Raw genomic sequence first — 20,734 nt, 5'->3', positions numbered from 1 at the left:
CGGGAAGGATCCCGTCTGATTGTCCCTCTGTCGTCCAGAAAGCAGAAAGGAATAAATGATGGGAGAGACAGGTGGGGAAAACTGAACAAGCATTCTGATCCTTTGGGTCTGAGTCATGTTCAGTCAAATCATAGTGTTGAGAGAAGCACGGCCCTCCAGTAGATGAATAGAAAGGCAGAAGATTAAAATGTATGCAGATATTTATTATTAATCAGTGTACAGCCTTTGCGATGTTTCACCTATTGAGGCCCTAACCAATTTATTTGGATTTTAGGGTGACATCTGTTCTTGCCTTCTGGTGGCATGGACTACCAAGAGGATATTGCAATGGTGTCTGGATCATCCAGGGTTCCTTGTAACTTTGGATACACAAGGTTCTGCTTTTGATCCATAAGCACCTAAATAGCTTAGGCGAAAGCAAATACTTGGTGGTGTTTCCCTTGACTGTTTCGTAAGGGTGCTTAGTTAATCTGCGGCAAGGTGAGGACAGCTTCTGGGAATGTAGAAGCTGGTTTCCAGTGAGAACTTTGATGATTACATGAAAGAACTTGGTGTGGGCTTTGCTGCTAGGAAGGTGGCTGGTGTTGCCAAGCCCAATGTCAGTATCACTTGCAATGGGGATATTACAACCAGGGCTTTTTTTCTGGGAAAAGAGGTGGTGGAACTCAGTGGGTTGCCCTCGGCGAAAATGGTCACATGGGTTGGTGGCCCCACCCCCTGATCTCCAGACAGAGGGGAATTGAGATTGCCCTCCGCGCCGCCAAGCGGCGCGGAGGGCAATCTCAACTCCCCTCTGTCTGGAGATCAGGGGGTGGGGCCACCAACCCATGTGACCATTTTCTAGAGATTCCGGGACTCCGTTCCACCACGTTCCAGCTGAAAAAAAAGCCCTGATTATAACCATCGGAACAGAAAGCACTTTCAAGAACGTGGAGATTGGTTTCGAGTCAGGAGCAGAGTTTGATGAGACCACAGCAGATGATAGGAAAGTAAAGGGTCTTATGACTCTAGACAATGGAGTTCTCAATCAAGTGCAGAAATGGGATGGGAAGGAGACCACAATAAAAAGATTGTCGATGGAAAGATGATGGAGGAGTGTGCTATAAACAACGTTGTCTCCACCGGAGTCTATGAAAAACCATGAGGGCTCTTGCCATCTGACAAATAGGACCTTGAAGCGGAAGATAAAGCTTGGCTCACAGAGCAGATCCCTGCAAAGCTAATTGCGTCAAAGAACTGACTTGTTTACCGGCCAACTCCAAAGCAGCCTTGTGTCATCTGAAGCATTGTGGTTATTCAATAAAATGCTTACCTCTGAGGGAAAAAATAATACTTGCTTTTGCATGGAGATCAGCTAAGTGTGATTTTTAACTAGGAGCCAAGCTAGAAGTGACACCTTACACAGGTTGGACACTTGTCAGCTTCCCTCAAGGTTTGATGGGAAATGTAGGCGTCCTGGTTTTACAGCTTGGCTGTCCATTACAGCTGCAAGACCAGGATGCCTACATTTCCCATCAAAACTTGAGGGAAGCTGACAAGTGTCCAACCTGTGTCAGGCGTCACTTGTAGCTTGGCTCCAGGTAGTGTGCCCTCATTTAGAAATGTTAGTCTGTAGTTGCAAAATAGCATCTGACGAAGAGAGCTGTGGTTCACGAAAGCTTATGCTACAATAAAGCTGGTTAGTCTTTAAGGTGCTACCGGACTTTTTACTCATTTAGAAGGTCATCAATCAGAGGATTCCACTGCAAGTATAAAGTTTTCAAATTATTTTGAAAATAGACCCTGTCCAAATTCCAGTTGGAGTTTTACCTGTTTAATTGTCAGGGATTCCTGCAAAGAATCCTAGGAATTGTAATTTAAGGAAATGCTAAAACTCCCTTGTACATTCATTCCGACATCCACCGGATTATTGTTGCCTGGGTTTCTTAGAGGGTTTGATGTCATATAAATATACTCAGACTGGTGTGAAATAATAATTCGCTGCCCCTCTTGATATGAGGTCTATTTTTTCCTCTCTGCTTTTCAGAAAAATGTGGGGAGCAAGTAGTTGTACTTTTATCTTGTTTGCAATACTGACCCATCTGTTTCCATCCCACTCTACCTCAAGGAGCTGAGGGTGATCACTTAGTTCTTAACCCCTCACGGCTACCCTGAGATGTAGGTTAGGCTGAGGAAAGGCGACTGGCCCGGGGTCGCCCACTCATCTCCCAGTCTCCCCGTCCTACCCCACTCCGCGCTGGAACCACCGCACCCCATTTCCTCTCTGTCCGTTCTCTGATCTCTTCTAGGCAGTGGCTTAAATCTGAGGATATTCAAAGGATATCATTGCTTTTCTACAACAAAGCTCTAGAAAAAGAAGTAAGTGGATTTTTAATGCAGAGCTCTGTGTTTTGTGCTCTTTGTTCATTTGTTAAAATAACAGAACATAGCTGCAGTTAGTTCTGTGTTTGCCTGTAAGATGGATTATCTCAGTGGAACCTGGGAAGCATACTTGGACAACAGTGAAGAGGCAGAGTAGCCTTGGCTTCTCCTACCTGTTCTTCTCCCTCCTATCCACTGTCCTATTGAGTAAACAGGGAACTCTGTTATTCTTTGTGGGAAAGGAAGGATGGAAGGACCTGGAGGGGAACAGGCAGGAGGCAGTCTGGCTGCCTTGTCTCCTGCTTCCTTGAGAGATGCAGGGCTTTTTTTCAGCTGGAATGCGGTGGAACGGAGTTCCGGAACCTCTTGAAAATGGTCACATGGCTGGTGGCCCCGCCCCCTGATCTCCAGACAGAGGGGAGTTGAGATTGCCCTCCGCGCCGCCAAGCGGCGCGTAGGGCAATCTCAACTCCCCTCTGTCTGGAGATCAGGGGGCGGGGCCACCAGCCATGTGACCATTTTCTACGAGGGCAACCCACTGAGTTCCACCACCTCTTTTCCCAGAAAAAAAAAGCCCTGGGGAGATGTAAAGAAGCACATGCATTGTCTAGATTGGAACATGGCAAACCAACCTATAGGTCATTTCAAGTCTGAAATTCATGGAAGTATGTATGCCTACGGTGAGGAGTTTACTGAAACTCTCACCGAAATGATGTCTGTGCAAAATCTGTTGTAATCTATTTCCCATGTTTATCCTGCCCAGTCTCCAAGGAGCTCAGAGAGGCATAAGTAGACCCCTCCCTTCCTCCATTTTGTCCTAACATGATCATATCTATCTTTTTACTATCTGCATTTTATGGTTTCAGTACAGCCTCTTATGTGAGTATTGACACCGGTAACTTCTGATGGGGTTTTATAAGTTTTATTGTGATTTTCATTGTACATTTAAATTTTTGTATTTAAATGTGTTTTGAACTTCCCTGAGTTTGCATGCAGGGAAGGCAGGATAAAAATGTAATAAACTAAACTAGCAACCACCCTGTGAGGTAGTAGAAAAGAGCAAGAGTCTAGTAGCACCTATAAGACTAACAAAATTTGTGGTAGGCTACGAGCTTTCGTGAGCCACAGCTCACTTCTTCAGATATTTCAGTATCACTTGAAGAAGTGAGCTGTGACTCATGAAAGCTCATACCCCACCACAAATGTTGTTAGTCTTCTAGGTGCTACTGGTCTCTTGCTCTTTTTTACTGCTACAGACAGACTAACACAGCTACACATGTTAACCCTGTGAGGTAGGTTAGCCTGAGAGAGAGAGAGAGAGAGAGAGAGAGAGACTGGCCCACCGAGCTCTGTGGCTGAATGGACATTTGAGCCTGAGTATCTTGGGTTAGAGTCCATACTCTGGCTGTCTCCAGAAAAGAGAAATATGTTATGCCTGGGTTAAATATTTTGCCTCTGAGCCAAGTTTGCTGGGATGCTTTTCTGTTCAGGCCACATGGAAGTGTCCGGGAGTGCATTTGTGCTTTTCCTGTGTGTGTTTCATCAGCACAGATGCAGGAGAGTCCCAGGTGAATTTTGCCCTGTGGTTACCGCTATGTGCTCCTAGTCGTGAGGGCGTCATTTCTGCAAAGGTCTTTCTACACTGTGTCAAATGGCACAGAGTTATCGCTGTGGATTGTTTTTATTTTTAGAGGAGAGTTGTTCTTTGTGGTTGACTCCAGGTCACCATGAATAATGGCAGAAGAGCTACGGGGTCAGGCTGAAGGTCCATTGAGTCCAGCATCCTGCTTCCAGCCAGATGCTTCCAGGCCAGGCTGGCTCTGTGGCCAAGACAGGTCCAAGCTGAGTCACAATGCCACCAAGGTGTGGTTTGAACCAGGCCTTCAGCAGCTCAGACCCAAAGGGGTGGGTGCAGTTTACTTGGAGCAGTGCAATACTTGGAACACGTCCTGCTCCCCAGAAGCAGAGCATCAGAGGGACTCTTCTCTTTTCCGACCCTCTGAGCCTCTGCAATTCCAGTTCTATTTAGCTATCACAGCTAATGCCAGTTGTTCCCAGGCATAAAAGTTCCTTTCTTTAAAAGTCTCTTGGTGAGTGACCATTACCCATTATTAAGAATTTGCCTTTTTGACCAATTGGGTGTGCCAGTAATGTGAGGTGATTATTTTTGCAAACTGTTATTAACCATTAATAGAAAAAAAATCTTTCTTTTGTAATCTCTTTCTGGTTTTCTTTTAGTATAGAGCCACAACGCTGCCAGCATTCAAGTACTATGTGACTTGCGCTTGTCTCATATTCTTCTGCATTTTTCTTGTGCAGGTTCTAGTACTACCCAAGTAAGTGGCCAATATCAACATCTGCTTATTTACATCATTTTTGGTATCATCCTTTACAGACCTGATAGCTCTTCTTAACCCTAACCTCAACATGGGACTTGCATTAAATTTTCTATCACGCTATATAATTTCTCCTCTCTCTCCCTGCTTTTGTTCTTCTATGTCTGTCTGCCTTTTTCTTCTTCCTGTTGTCTCCTCTCTCCATATTTCTGATCTGCCAAGGGCAAAGAGCAGCAAAAAAGGGGAAAGATAGTGTTGCTGATGATGATTAGCTGTGGGTCATGACTCCGGTTGAAACAGGGTGTCAGCGGACCACGAGGGACACTGTTGGCCAGTCAACAGCTGCCCTCTGCGTGATTCCAACTGAACCTGTTTCCTAATGTGTCTCAGTTCCTAGTCAGTGGCCACGAGACTACTTCTCACCACTGCTTATTGGCCACATTGGGCAACTGAAAAGCAAAAAGATTCTCCAGGTTGCCAGTCTGCCAACCCTCATCATAACCCATGACTTGTACCCCAGGGGTAGATAAAGAATTGGGTTTTTGTTTTTTTGTTTTTATATATATATATATATATATATATAGTTTATATATAGAGAGAGAGAGTTAAGCTTTAAGTTAATGTTATACCCAATACAGAGAGAGTCATGGGAGAAGCGTATTCTAAACAAGAGAGAACCATGACTTACTTACTATACTAATTAAAGATACAGTGTAACAAAATATCAAGCAGTCTTTATACAAGAATCAAAGTCAATGCAAAACAAACTCTAAATGGTTATGCAGCTGGCAACAGTCAATACATAGAAGGTGCGGTATATGGAGCAGCTAGCAGCATCATACAAAAACAATATACAAAGTGCAAAAGTGCTTAGTCGATTCTGAATTCTAAAATGCAAGGGCTAGCTTCAACAAATCACACCTCCTAAAACCACAGAGTAAACACCCAACTTAATGAGTAGTGAACCAAGATACAAGATATAAATCTGTTTCAATTAGTAGCACAAGGCTTATAGCAATTCATGCACTGAGCGAGCGGCCACTGTGCATGAAAACTGATATGTAAGTGACCTTGATTCTTCTCTTTGGTAACTGCCAGGAGGAAGGGGCTATCGGAAATGAGGCTCCTCACTAGCAAACCCGTTGCAGTTGCTATTCTTTCATTTGGAAATTCTTAATGTATGAATCCCTTCAACAAAACAGTGTTGAAAGGATGGAGTAAACAAGGCTTTTACAAGTTGAATTTCATTCCCTTCATAAATAGAAACTTTTAAGGAAGATATGGGCGGGGAGGAGAAGGGCATTAGAAGGGGACATTCTGCTCCCTTGGATTTCTAAAAAAACAACTCTTGCATGAATGATTGCCTGAAAGCAATTGACACACAAAAAGGTTGTTCAAAGCTACATTCTTTCTGAGGGCCTTTTTGCCTCCCCTGTTGCACCTGGTAAAATAAAGAAAGGGCTGCCATGAATGTTTATATTCATAAGACGCACTAACAATGGAACTCTTATCCACTCCAAGCTGCTGTGCTGATTGAAATCTGTTGAAAGCTTTGTGAATGTATCAAAAAAATGAGAGGAAAAGAATAGATGCAAACTCAAAATGAACTGAAAGCTATTGAACATGATAATGAGTCCCTTGCAGGAATCTGTCAGCGAATGTCTTGTTGATAAGCATGTCGAATCCTTGAAGTCAAGGCTAGGCAACAGGTAAACTGTAATCCACTGGCCAATTTGGGGGGGGGGGCGCTGAGCCTGGAGATGAATAGGTGACCCTGAGCCAGTCACTGGCCCTGCTGGCTGAGAGTCTTGCCGAGTATTCTGCAGTGCCAGTTTTTGTGGGCCCCTGAATAAGCAGCTATTGGTTACCGTCCCGGGGCCCATTTTGCTCCTACGCATGTACAACGAGCTTTCCCGTTGCTTACCACGTGCCCACTGCCATGATGGTCACGTCTAAGATCAGGGGAAGAGGCTTCCAAGGCGACGGTGATTCCTTCCAGTTAGCACTCCTCAATATGGGTTGAATACAGTGTAAATTTTCCAGTGGCAGGATGGAACTTGCCTGCCTCCCCGCCTGCCGCTGTTCTCCGTGAAATAATGCTCCAGGGAGATAGCAGACATGGAAGAACGACAGAAGGGGAAAGGGGGCTGTAGGGGGAAGGGGAGGGTCGGTGGAAATAGGCAATTTAGCCTGGAGCCAACTCTCTGTAGATTGCACCAAATTTTTCAGCTGCTGTTGCGTATGGGATATTATAGCCCATGTAAATACTCAGGTGGGAGAGGTGGTCGTATGTGTGGGGATCCTGAATAGTCTCTGGTGCTTGTCAAATATTTGGCTGCACACCTTGTTGAGGATGCCCATAAGTGAGTGGGGTGGATCTTGGTCTGCTTCAGAAAGAACGTTTTTCTTGCTTCATCCACTTTTGCTTAATTCAGGATTGTCTAACCTAGATTAATTATGCTTTACCTACTAGGACGCCTACTGTATGCACACTGACAATATAAATCACATCAGTAGGCTATGGAGATTCCAGTAAAACCAAGAGAAGGGAAGTTAATGTTCTCTTGCTGTCCCATAACGATATTACATTACATTGGGAAATATACAGTCCCTTGATAGGAACATGAGATGCTCAGTATTAGAATCTATTGAAGTTTATTAAAGTTGAAGTAAAAATACTGTGTATCTCTTGTGAACCAGCAGCTGGCCTCCCTGAGCAGCGCACTCAGCCCCAGGCTTGCCTGCAAGGTTGGCTGGACTACGACCCTCAGCAGCAGTTGCAGGGAACAGAAAATGCGACGTTTGTGTGGCCATCTTAATTTGTAGGTGTCTTCCTGGACAGGAAGGCAGCTGTTCCACGTTACGAGTAGGAAAAATAAGCAATGGAGCCTTCTGGCCCCTTAACGGCTAACGTGTTCTTATCCCAGCACAAAGTTTTGTAGACTAGAGCCTGCTTCTTCTGACTCAGACTTCTGCTTATTTTTGCTACAACAGACTAGCATGGCTACCCTTCAGGAATGAATAGGGAGAAGGCTGAGGCAGCAGTGCTCATTGCTGGGGCTACGTAGTTGGAAGGGGGTCCTGGTTCCTGCAGACTGTGCCGCCTCATGGTTGGTAGATTGCAAGCCAATGGCCATTATTCGCACTTCTCCATCTTTCCTGCCGAGCTGCTTTTGCAAGAAAACCCTGAATCCTGTGAATTGAAAAGGCTTATAGCCACATTTTAGAGAGATGGCTTTGCAATTAGCAGTAGCAACCTGAGGCCCAACATGTGGCTTGAGTCGGGACATCCAACTTGACTCTCAGTTATATACACAGGGACTAATGTTAAGAGCCTGTCCATTGCTCCGCACCTATCCTAATGCTGTTAGGGGAAAGGAAAGGCATCCTGCCTCCCTCCTCTGCTGTTTTCACTAGTGGCAGTAGCTGCCCAGTGGAGGCTGTTTTCCTCTTCCTCGGGCTCCACATGGATTACTTAAGTAATGGATTACTTAAGTAATCAGGGATTACTTAATTTCAATGGAAGTGTTAAGGACTATGGTTACAGGTTTCCCATTGAAATCAACAAGAACTGAAAAGTGCTTGGATCATGCTTTTAGACTGTTAGACTGCTTTGGGCAGACGAGTGTATCTTTTGTAAAACAGCTAGTGTCGTTGAAAGTGTGCTGTAGATACAGAAACATGATTTTCGGTAAAACTGTTACTTAAACTTAATCACTGCTTACCTTGGCACATTCAGCCGTACACTGGAAAATGCAGTGAAAATTAAGCAGCCCCACTGGGAGAGCGAGGGTCAGACTAGACAATACATATGGCACAAGTTGGATCAGGGGTCTCCCAATCTGATTTGCAGTCACACGTAGCATCAGGGAACCCAAGTTTCCCAGTGCTCCAGGGGGGCCCAATTACACGTGGGAGAATGTTGCAGGGGATTTAGTTCCTTCGGCTGCAGCCTTCTGTCCTTTGCCATTTTCCCAAGCTGAAATGGTGGCGAGGGCCCTGTTTGCTGCAGTCCTCCCCAGCCCAGCTGATGACACACAGATCATCTGCCTTGTCTCTTAGGAGTATGCTGGGTTTTGTCCATGGTCCTTGTTAGATCCTGTTGATGATTAAATCTTACTCTTTTAACTGTATTTCTAAAGTTACACATGAAAGTAGGAATCATTGCTTATTTGTTCACCAACCATTCAAGAGACTATTAGTGTTTCATCTCCTGTGAAGTGTAAGTAATATATGCATCATTCAGAAGGATTCCTACTTCTGTCAGCCTCTGGCTTGATTGAGGGTCAAAGTAGACACAGCATTGGCAGCCGTGTGTTGAATCACATGCAAAATGTGGGTTGAGGGTCTGAATTTTGAAAACACAAGCAGCCTGCAGGTGAGCAGTCCCGAAAGTTCCCCCATGGCTTACCTCCTTACACCCTGGGCTCAAACAGACAGTCTGGAGATCATGCATCTCATTCTGTCTACCAGGTGCCAGTTGCCAGCTTGTATAGCGTCAGTGTGCCTTGGGGCTGTGCAAGGAAGAAAGAGGAGGACCTTTTGGTCTGTTTCCCTGTTTGAAACCCTGCTGTGCTATTAGCAAATTAAAGGAAACTGTGTGCATTCTACATATCTTTTAAAATGATAATGATAGAGTGGGGAATCTGGTTTTGAATAGCGAAACATAGCAGAGGTTGATGGGCCAACTTCCTCTTTCCCTTTTCTGCCTTGCACCTGGTTAAATGGAAGAACAAGATTTTAATTGTATTTCTAAAGTTACGGTGCTAATGGCACCTTAAAGACCAACTAGATTTCCAGGGTATGAGCTTTCGAGGGTCAAGGCTCCCTTCATCAGGGAGGGAGCTCTGACTCTCAAAACCTCATGCTCTGGAAATCTAGTTGGTCTTTAAGGTACTACTGAATCTGAATCTTGCTCTTCAGGCTACCCACCTGAAACTAGTCAAATTGAGGCAGCATAAGTATGCAGTCTGCATTGTATGGACAAACCGGAATGTGTTATCTTCATATCACTCTCTCTGTCTCTCTTACACACACACGCACACAAACACACACACTTCCAGTAACAAACGGGAGCTCATCTTGGAGGAAAACATCTGGGGAAACTGACGACGGAAAGGGACGGCGAAGAGTGCATTCAGGTTCCCTCAAGGGGGTGCCTATTTTGATATTAAAATTAAGCAGCTCATACCCATCCCCTTCTTTGTATGCAGACATGTGAGTTATCAGACATGACCACTGCCATCACATCTGCTTGGGGGCCCTCAATGGCAGCAAACGTATCTACTCTCCGTTCAGAAAAATGTCTTTGTGCCCTTCGTTGGTACATGAGCTTCTCTAACTGGCCTTTTTCTCCTTGTCTCGTAGAAAGTCTGTTCTTGGAATCTCCTTCGGGGCTGCCTTTCTTGTGCTTTCCTTCATTCTTTTTATCTGCTTTGCTGGACAGCTCTTGGTAGGTATGAAGTGTCTGTCTCGGCCTCCTTAGCAGCATGGGTCCTTGGGCACAAATAATAGGGCCACGAAAACACCTCCGCAATATTTCGAAGGCCACCTCTCTGTTTTTTAAAAAAGGCAGGATAATAGTGCTCCTGTGTTGCCTGGGGAGAAAATAGATCTCTGAGGGCTTGCTTCCCTGCAGTTAATTTACTTGTACTTTTTTCGGTGCCTTGAAATGCAGAAAACAGTAATGTTGGCACTGTTGTCTATTGTGTCTTAACGAAAACAGATTATTTCAACAGCGCTAGTTCGCAACCTATGAAATTTTTGCTTTTGCCTCTACGAGTACATGTGTTGATGATGATTCCCAACATCTGTAAAACTTGACATTAAGAGTTGTTTGATTTATTCATTTGTTATCCTCCCTGCCTTTTAAGCTGGATGGATCCCCTCCCTATCTGACATAAAATAAATCGAGGTGGTATCCGTTCCTTCCGAAATACCGCAGCGCTGGGTAACCCCAGTACTTATTTTTCTATTGTGATTATTTCTCTGTCCTTTGATCCCAGCCTCCCTCCCTGGCTTGAGATGGGCGTAGTTGCCTGATGGTCCTTCCCTTAACCCTTCCCCAACTTGCAAGTATTCTCACTGTCCAAGAGCAGAACTATTACCTGTAATGGTCATTTTAAGTTCGTTGTGCTGGAATGGAAGTTTATAGACTGAGATCGTTATGGCCATTGTCCAAAAATGCAACATTGACAGCAGATTGCTTTTGGAATTCAAACCCACTTGGTCAAAGAATGAATTCTGCCACTTGGGGTGTCCTGTCACAAGGAGTTTTCATTGAGGCACAGCTAGTGCTGTGGCACAGTGAATATCAGTTATCTTTAGCTGAGTCTATTCTGAAAGGTCTTTGAGAAAATTCTATAACATTCTACTTTTCCAAAAAGTTAGTTTTCACATAACACAAGATGGAGAAATGCTTTAGGAAGGTCAAGCCCAGGGCTCAACAAATTCCAAGTCGCCACGGTGCTTATAAATGTCATTGTGACTCCTAGTATTTTCAGCAATTATATTATTATGAAGTTTTTATTATGAGTACAGCCAGAGTTACCCTCTATTTATATACTACAGTGCTTTGTCATATTGTAGCTTGAATAAAACGACGAGAAAACAGCCACATGCTTAGCAACAGTTTTGTAAGAAAATATTGTCAGTAAAATACAAAACCCCGCAGACTGAAAAGAGAGTCTGGCACCTACATTTTTTAGCTGGCTACTAGAGCTAAAGAAAATTTGTCAAGGCCTGTCCTAGCCTTTGGACTGTCCGCTTCATTGGCAGTCCCAACAAGGGGAAAGGGGGGGGCTCACCTGCAGTTTTGAAGGATTGGGACTCAAAGTAAGTGTAGCCCGACATAATGTGCCTCTTGATTGACAACTGCTTTGCACTAACTTTATTGTGTGCACCTGCCATTCTTCTCGTGGTGCATGTCCTGGGAACAGAAAAGGTAGTCTGGACCTCTGCCAGGAAGGTGCGGCCGATTAGCGTTCCACCTACACGATGATTCACTTACGAGCCTCGTTACGGCAAAGTATTTGCCTTGCCTGCAGTGTCCCTCGTTGCTAGCAGTATTAAGCAGACGTGACGCTGACCGATACTGAATCAGAACGAAAACGAGAGGGGGGGGGGAAACCCTACTTGAAAAACGAGTCAGGAACCAACAAGGTTCAGCGGCCAAGAAAATATAAAATGTAAAATAAATATGATCATTTATTGCATAGTGCATAAATGATTAAAAACCATGGAACAAAGTTAAATACCTAGAGGCCTAGTAACATCAGTTACACAGAGTCGTGGATTTTTTAGCACATATACAAGAACCAAGACGCAAAAATGATGACACGTGTACAGAGACCCAACGTGATGCTGCCCTCAGGGCCTTCCTCAGTGGTCTAATTTATTATTACACACACATTTAAAAATTATGGCTCATAAATATAAAATGTTGCTGTTTCAGGCCAGGTAGTTAAAATATGGAACAAATATAAGTCACTCACTTGTTAATCTGTTTGGGTGGCCTCAGTGGTACTGAACTAGCATTCTGTGAAAATACATAGTAAGGGCATATAATCATTGCATAGCTATGCAATGATATATGCTCAGTCAGTCTCTGTATACGTGCCATCAATTTTGTGATTTGGTTTTTGTATATGGGCTAACAATTTTGTAACTCTTTTTAACTGACGTTACTAAATCTCTACGTTGTTAACTTTGTTTCTTGGTTTTTAATTGTTTATGTACTGTGCAATAAATAATCATATTTATTTTAAATTTTATATTTTCTTGGCCACTCAGTCTTGTTTGTTCCTGAATTGTTCTACTGAATCAGACCATTATACTATCAAGGTCAGTATTGTCTACTTAAACTGATAGTAATTCTCTAGAGTCTCAAGTGGAGGTCTTTCATATCACCTAATACTTGATCCTTTTCTTTGAAGATGCCGGGAATGGAACTTGGGACCCACTGCATGCCAAGGAGATGCTTTGCTGCTAAGCCGTAGCCCCTCCCCTGGTATTTTTAAGACTAACCAACTTGATTGTAGCATAAGCTTTCGAGACCCACAGCTCTCTGCATCTACCGAAGAGAGCTGTGGTTCTCAAAAGCTTATGGTACAATAAAGTTGGTTAGTCTTAAAGGTGCTACTGGACTCTTTACTATTTTGAAACTACAGACTAACACAGCTAACTCCTCTGGATCTATCCCCTATCATTGTATCCTAGCATTGAATCACAAGCCCTTTAACTTCTAAGTATGTGTACCAGCAAGCTGAAAATAGCAAGCTGGGGCACCTGTTTAGATTTGCTCCTTGTGGTCTCTTATCCTTTATTGGTCCACAGAGGGCATTTGAACCACAGATAAAGTGCTGTAAAAAGACTAATGGAGAATAAAATTGACAAAGGAATAATTAAAACCTGCGAAACCATACCACAGATGCTACGGCACAGAAATACCCCAGACAATCTTTGATTAAATAAAGAAGAAAATCTGAGTGGAAAGAGGTGCCCAGAATGAGAATAGGTCACATTGCTGCAGATGCTGTGCCGTTTTATTTGAGTCTTAAACACAACACACAGTTCCATCATGTTCTGCTGTCGTCAGTATTACAGGAGGAAATGAGATCTTAAAAGGCTCGAGGCTTGACGTTTTTCATACTAATTCTTGAATTTGCCATTACTTTTGGAACTCGCACCGTGCAGCTTGGTCAGAACTGCAAATGTCTTTTTTACCCATGGGTAGATTGTGTTTTCTTCTAAATGGAGCTGTCTTGCTGGCAGGGCAATTTCCTAAAATAACTTGGTTTGATGTATAGTACAAAAAAGGAAGTGCGTGACCTGATATGCCCCTGAATGGTATTGGGGGGACGGAAGCCAAGTAAATCTGAAGCTGAAGAATGTACACATGGTTTTCAGGTCAGAGCCGCTACTCCACATGAACACTCTGTGGATGATTTTTTTTAAAAAGGAAGGAGTCTGAAAAGAATGCACAAAGATGGGGGTGGTGGTGTCTTTTTTAATTCCATTCAGTGGCTTCACCGAGTGGTGCAGTTCTGTAATTACATTTTTTTATTCATTCAGAGACCCCGCTAATGAGATATTTCAAAATGAGATTTATTTACTGAGAAGTACCTTTTGCTGATGGCAATGAAATGTTCTGTACATATGTGGTTAGCCAGAGGGATTATTGTGTAAACAGAGTGGAATCCAGATGTTTTAGGGCACTCGAGAAAATAGCCATGCTGTCTAAGGCAGATAGTAGAAATTTGTTTCATATACTTAAATGTTGAATGAAACACAAGTGACTTCATGGATCATTCCAAAGGGATGCAAGGGGTTGGAGCTCACTGTTTGTCCACAACACTTGAGCAAGGATGTCAAGCCATAAAGGTTCTAAATTTAAAATCTTTTGCCTTATGAACTTTATTAGTCCATCTTCTTTCCATTTCACTTAGCTCCCTTTCTTTGTCCTTGTCCTTTTCCAAAGCTACCATATTTACTCTAAAGGAAGATGACCCTGAATGTAAGATTGTCCCCCCACCCCTCCCCATGCTAAACACCAACTGGACATAACTGTGACTTGAGTGTGAATGTATTGTAATAAATACTGTAACTGCTGTTCTTTTAGGGGTGGGTGGGTGAGGGATTGGTTTTGTTAAGTGAAGTCACACAGGGGAGAGTTCAGTCCCTTTTCCCACTACCATAGCTTTGACCTAAATGAGGTCCCCGTGTGAACGTAAGAACCGCCATGCTGACTCAGATAAATGGTCCATCTAATCCAGCATCCTGTTTTGTTCAGTGGCAGACCAGATGCTCTTGGAAGATCCACCAGTGGGGCACAGAAGCCAAATCCTTTCCCTGATTGCCCCCGCCCCCATCCAGCAACAGTATTCAGTAGGTTACTGATAAATAACTTGTATGTTGGCCCCAGAAACCTAATTAAAGGATTCTGTGTTTGGGCCATTAGCGGAGTCTATCATTTAGCAGAGGAAGTGTGATTATAAGTGGTTGTGAGCTTTTTCTGCTGGCTGGTGTGTGCGCAGGAGAGAAAATAACAAATCATACACTTGCTTATATTTAGAAAGGAAATAAGAGTTCTTTATTATAGGAACTCCATACTCTGATAGGAAAGGAGGATAGATCCTGTCGAGTCTAAGGATGGACATGGATGATAGGACAAGTCCTGCATCCATGGTTGCAAGATGGAGGTGCCTGGAACAAAGCCAGAAAGAGAAGAGGTGAGAGGGAGGTAGTCAGGAGGAGGAGATCCTAAGAATAGCAGTCTACGTATCGAAAGGAAAGTCAGAGCAGTAAACAGTAAACAGAATTCCCTGTTCATCTTTCTAACTCTTTGGTTTGTCCCCCTCTGAAACCTGGGGGGGTCCCTGAGCGGACAGCGCTGAATCCTCCTCTTCCAACAGTTACTGCCTCTGAACAAGAAGGCTCCATTTAGCCATTATGGCTATGGCTAATAGCCACTGATAGCCTAGTACAAAAACATCCATACTATCTGGGCTTTGTCCGAGGGGTCGATTCTTCACCTTTAAAGTCCTAAATGATTTAGATCCCATCAGCGAGCACCCATTACAAGCTAACCTTCTTACACTGATGAGATATTTCTCTGGATAGCATTCCATCTGAAGTTTTGTGGTTTACACTAGAGGAGGACTGATTCTCCTATAGAACATTCATTGTTTAATGCTCCCCCCACCCCGGCTAGATCCATTTTTGCCTTTACCGAGGGCAGGAAAAAAGAGTTATTCTTCTTGTGACCTCTAAAAATGGAACATCCTTTTAAAACTTGATTCTTTCCATTTTGCTGTAGTTCTTGTTTAGTATTTTTAGAAGTGTTTTAATGAATTTTTAAATACTGGATGCATTTTTAAAATGTTTTTATGGCTGTTAGCTGCTTTGGGATCCATTGGTGCACCCCAAACAGAATAAAAATGTAACTGACAAATCTCTGTGCCTCTCAGTTTCTTTTACCAAAAAGGTATCCTTCACCCAAATAAAAAGTCTTGGCAGGTCAGGGACACCATGTGTTTAAATCCCTTTTTATCTGCAAATGTATTTTATGTGGGTGTAGTCCCATCCTAAGAACGCTTTCCTGAGAGGAAGCTCTATTCAACAGACCTGAATAGGATTCTGAGTCAACCTGTGTAGAATGGCACATCAAGTATGGAAAATGGAAATTTATACAAATTTTAATTAGCTCAAATGGATAACAAATTGTCACGGCAAGTCTTTGTTTGATATCCCCCAATCCACTTGTTTTCATTTGAGTTGCTTGTTGCTTTTATGTAATATAGAACTGTGAGCCTTCCCGTTTTTTACATCATTCAGAAGAACCAGAAATGTTCATGTGCATTTTTCATATACCTCCATATCCAGCAATGCAACAAGAAAGTCTCGGCCTCACTGATTTGGGTTTTGAAGTCGTCAGGAGTCGTTGCAAACCGCCCCTGGCCGCGGATCATGCTCACGTTGATAACAACAGCTATAATATTAACGATGGCTGTCTTTAACATGGTAAGATTGGTAAGATGTGTTGTTCTTTCTGCTGTGTTTTTTCACCCTGCCTGTATGATGTTTGAAAACTGTGACAGGTAACAATTTTGGAGATGAGTGAGGGACACAGTGGTTTTCTAGTCATTTAAGAATCCCAGAGCCCTTCAACAAGCACTGTGATTAGAAGGGCAGTTGTCTTCCTGATGTACGGCAGTCTACTTGTGATTACTCTTGAGTCAATGAAGCCTGAAATGTTTCCAAGCATTCTAACTACTTAGGGAGCGGTACTAGAAGAATGGTTGTAGTTAGGGATATGAAAATTTTAAAAATCTGGTAAATTCAGTTCGATAATACTGAACTGGAGAAAAACGTTGGTAATCCCCGATTACTGAATTGATTCTCTAGTTCAGTTCGGTAATACAGAGCAAATTCAGTAAAATTCAGCCATTGTTTCCTATGGGAAACTCCCATCTGGCATTCTGTAGCTTCGTTTGGGTGTTTCTGTGGGTCTTCCTCTGTGCCACATGGTGTGCCATTTTCTACTTTCCCTAACATCTCTCTCTGACTCTTCCCGTCCCAGTGGCAAAAGAACAACGTTTCTGGGGCATCTTTTCTCAATTATCTGCACAAATTTGTGCTAATGTGGGCTTCTGGCTTTGTGAAGGAGTCCAAATTGGAGTGTGCATTTGTTGTGCCAACTGAATCGACTGTCCCTCTCCTCCTGGTTTTCTTCCTAATTTTTAAGTCTCGGGAAAAATAAAGTCCAGAGTTAGGAAATCAAAGAATGGTGTGTTGACTTTCAAGAAGACCAACTGTTCAGCTCTCTGGGGAGAAGGTGAGTAGCGATGCAAGCTGACAATGTAGGAAAAGACAGAGTATTTCCTTCTCCATGGCCATTGCGGTGCTGGCTGTGGGGGGAGCCTGCTGAGAAGGGGTGGAGGAGAGGACAGCAGAGCTGGGCCCCTCCCTCCTCCCCTCCACTGGCAAGAAGAACCTCTCACACGGCAGAGACTCTTGGCCCGCTTGGCAAAGGTGCCCTTGATGTGCATTGTCACCTCCTCACCTGGTCCCGGCCGGGTGAAAGGGGGGCGAGCATTGCCACCTGTCCTACTCCTGATTCCTGCTGGGTGAAGTTGTGTGCAGGCATTACCTCCTACTCTGCGCATGATCCAGCCTGGGTGAAGGGGGATGGGCATTGCCTCATGCTCCACTCCTGATCCCAACTGGGTGAAGGGGACAGGAATTGTCACCTGCTCTTCACCTGATCCCAGCCTGGTGAAAGGGGGCAGGCATTGCCTTCTCTGCTCCTGATCCCACCTGGATGATAGTGGGGTGCAGGCATTGCTACCTGCTCCACTCCTTATCTCGGCTGGGTGAAGGGGGAGCAGGCATTGCCACCTGCTTTGCTCCTGATCCAAGATGGATGAAAAGGGGGTGGGCATTTCCACTTGCTTCTCTCCTGTTCCCAGTGGGGGGCAAGCGTTGCACATACTCCACTCCTGATCCCAACTGTATGAAGGCAAAGGGCGGGTATTGCCCCCTACTTCCTGCTTGATCCCAGCTAAGTAAAGGGTAGGTGGGCATTGCCACCTGCTCTGCACTTGATCCCAACTGGGTGAAGGCGGGGGTGGGTATTGCCACCTGCTCCTCATCCCATTTGAGTGAAGATGGGAGCCAGGCATTGCCGCCTGCTCCACTCTTGATCCCAGCTGGGTGAAGGCGGAGGACGGGCATTGCCACTTGTTCTGCTCCTGATCCCAGCTGGGTGAAGGTGAGGGATGGGCATTACCACCTGGGCCGCTCCTGATCCCAGCTTGGTGAAGGCGCGGGCGGGCATAGCCACCTGCTCTGTTCTTGATCCCAGTTGCCTGAAGGCCGGGGAGAGGCATTGCCACCTTCTCCCCTCCTGATCCCAGCTGGGTGATGGGAACGTGAGTATTGGCACCCACTCCGCTCATTATTCCAGCTGGGTGAACGCTGAGAGTGGGCATTGATTTCTGCTCCGCTCCTGATCCCAGCTGGGTGAATGGCAAGCAAGCATTGCCACCTGCTCCACGCTTGATCCTGGCCTGGGCTTTCCGCTGTGATGTGCTCTCTGGAGGTCTGGCTGCCTCATCTGGGCTTCCCTCCACAGCAGTGCCCTCTGGTGGCACACTGAGATAGAAAGTGAGTTTTCTTGAATAGTCTTAGCCTTTTATATAGTAGGATAGAATTTGAGTAGAACAAACCTGAACCCTTCTTAATTGCTTCACAAGGCTGTTAAAGGACAACCCCCCTTTCCGTTGATCCTAAAAGCTGCAAATTAAGTTTTGCTAAACTTTACAAGACTTACAAGTAGCGAAATAATAAAACACTTTTTAAAAGTTCACCATCCTCTCTGAACGCAAAGTACACCCAAACATAGCTAATTAAAGTTAAAGCACCCCAACAAGAGGGAAAACAGACACACACACACACTCCAGAACAAGAACCAGCAAAAATTTACACACAGACGGAAAATTTACTCACCCTGCAAAAAACACTAACCAAACTTCTACAAAGAAAGCAGCAGCACCCCAAGTCCCAGCAATGGGACACCCCCCCCCCCCGAACAAGTGACGTTAATAAAATTAACAGGGACTATAAAACACCAATCAACAAATCACCCACAACAGGATAAAACAAAAGACCCCCCCCCCCGCCCAGAAGAACAAACAGCAAAATGAACAGTAAATATAACCAAGTTCAAAAGCCAGAAACCAAAGCTCCTCCCCCTCCACAAAAGCTCATCCAAAGCACCTCTCACACAGAAAAAAAACCCATTTTTTAAAAGGCAACCTAAAAAAAAAAAACCTTTTCCCTTCCTCCCTAACCTTATCCCTTTCAAATACCAGGCCAACCCCCCTCCCTCCAAAGACAGAAAAAATTCAGTGAATCTACAACTCTCAAACCAGACAGAAGTCCTCCAGGTGCAGCACACTCAGGTCTCAGCAGCCAGCAGGCAGGAATCCATTCTAGGAGGAGTGAATCCACTCTGAAGAAGGGCAGCAACCACCAGAGAGAGAACCAACAGACAGCAGCAGGCAGACAGTGTCTCAAATCTCTAGTCAGATCTCTGCACTAGACAAAATGGAGGCTACTCTGAGGCAAGCCTGTGTTTACCTCCTTGCAGGGCAGTTTTAAAAAGGCATTCTCCTTTTAGAGAATCCCCATTGGCCAGAAAGGAGAGCTCCTTCAAGGACTCAGTCCTCCCTTCTTCCCCTTCCCTCCTGCCTCTGCCTCACTCCCCCCTCCCTTCTCCCTCCTCCTATCTGGGAAAAAAAGGCGAGAAGCAGTGTTTGTTTGCTGTTCCTAAGCAAAGGAACAGCAAAGGAACAGCCCAGCCGAGGTTATCAAAGTTTACTGAATTAATTCAATTTAGGAATACCGAATCAGATTTGGTATAATACCAAATTCCACCAAATCAGCTGGAAGCCAATATTTTAAAGGGGTATTATATAAATGAACTGCACATCCCTAGTTGTGGTTCAACTTCTCTGGGGGAAATGAAGGTTGTTCATTTGGCTGGTATTAACCTCTCAGGCAGACTTAGGGAATGGAGTTTTCGTAGGGCAGCCCATAAGGCCTGGGAAGAGATAAGGGAGCTAAGCTGGGCAAGGGAGCACAGCAGCAAAGCAGCAAATGGAAAGGTGCAGAATAAACAATGGGATATGAAACAGTCTCTGGGGAGAAGGAATTTTGAGGAACCTTTCCTGGTACTCTCTCAACAGTTTCAGTATGATGAGAAAAGCCAAATCTGAATGCTCCTGGAGGTGAAAGTGCAGCTAAATGAATAGGGACAAGACAGAGATTAAACTTAAAAGCAGTGGTCCAATGAAACAATATTGTTTTTTTTAAAAAAAAATTTTATTGGCGAGTATACTTTTCAAATTCAATACATTCATTCCCTCAATATCTAATTAACACTATCCCCCACCCTTTTCCTCCCCCCTCTCTATCGACTTCCAACAGCTTTCCAACCCTTAACCCCTCTTATTACTTAATAAATCCCTTACTCTAAGCACATTCTAATTTTTCCCCCCCGGGTATTCTATCATATATATCAAATATCTTATCAGTATAATATACATCTATCAGTTATACTATCAATATAGTATAAATCTTATACCCCTCAATATAGCAGACCAGTATAATATAGTATAATATATAACAAAAGTCTTAATTTAAACATATTCTATTTCTTTTAAACCTATATTCTATCAAATATACTGTCATCATTATAATATGTATTAAAACCCCTACTGTGTGCCCTGCCACCAATGTGGCACAGCATACAACACCGTACTACACATTCATTATATAATATACAATCTGATCCACTAGCATTATAGTATATATAGTATAACCCATCAGTATATTTATTTAACTATTTCCTTATTCATATACTCTAAAAAAGATATTACTTATCCTAACCTCCCTATCTTATTCTTTACAAAATCAGTTCTAAATTTCACCCCTTTTCTACTATATTATAGTCCAAGCTTAGATTAAAATAGATA

General features: G+C 43.9%; 1 protein-coding gene across 1 annotated transcript in view; it reads left to right on the top strand.

Annotated features, from left to right (window-relative positions):
- ADCY2 (adenylate cyclase 2) overlaps positions 1-20,734 on the top strand; it is a 205,317-nt gene that overhangs the window by 128,436 nt on the left and 56,147 nt on the right. Inside the window, exons 13-16 of the mRNA XM_054984696.1 lie at positions 2,289-2,358; positions 4,600-4,697; positions 10,065-10,149; positions 16,080-16,217. Of these exons, the coding sequence (XP_054840671.1) occupies positions 2,289-2,358; positions 4,600-4,697; positions 10,065-10,149; positions 16,080-16,217 (391 nt within the window). The remainder of the gene's footprint in view (positions 1-2,288; positions 2,359-4,599; positions 4,698-10,064; positions 10,150-16,079; positions 16,218-20,734) is intronic.

The sequence above is a fragment of the Eublepharis macularius genome, chromosome 7, assembly GCF_028583425.1.
Source record: "Eublepharis macularius isolate TG4126 chromosome 7, MPM_Emac_v1.0, whole genome shotgun sequence".
NCBI classification, from domain to species: domain Eukaryota; kingdom Metazoa; phylum Chordata; class Lepidosauria; order Squamata; family Eublepharidae; genus Eublepharis; species Eublepharis macularius.
This window is presented reverse-complemented; position numbering and strand designations above follow the sequence as displayed.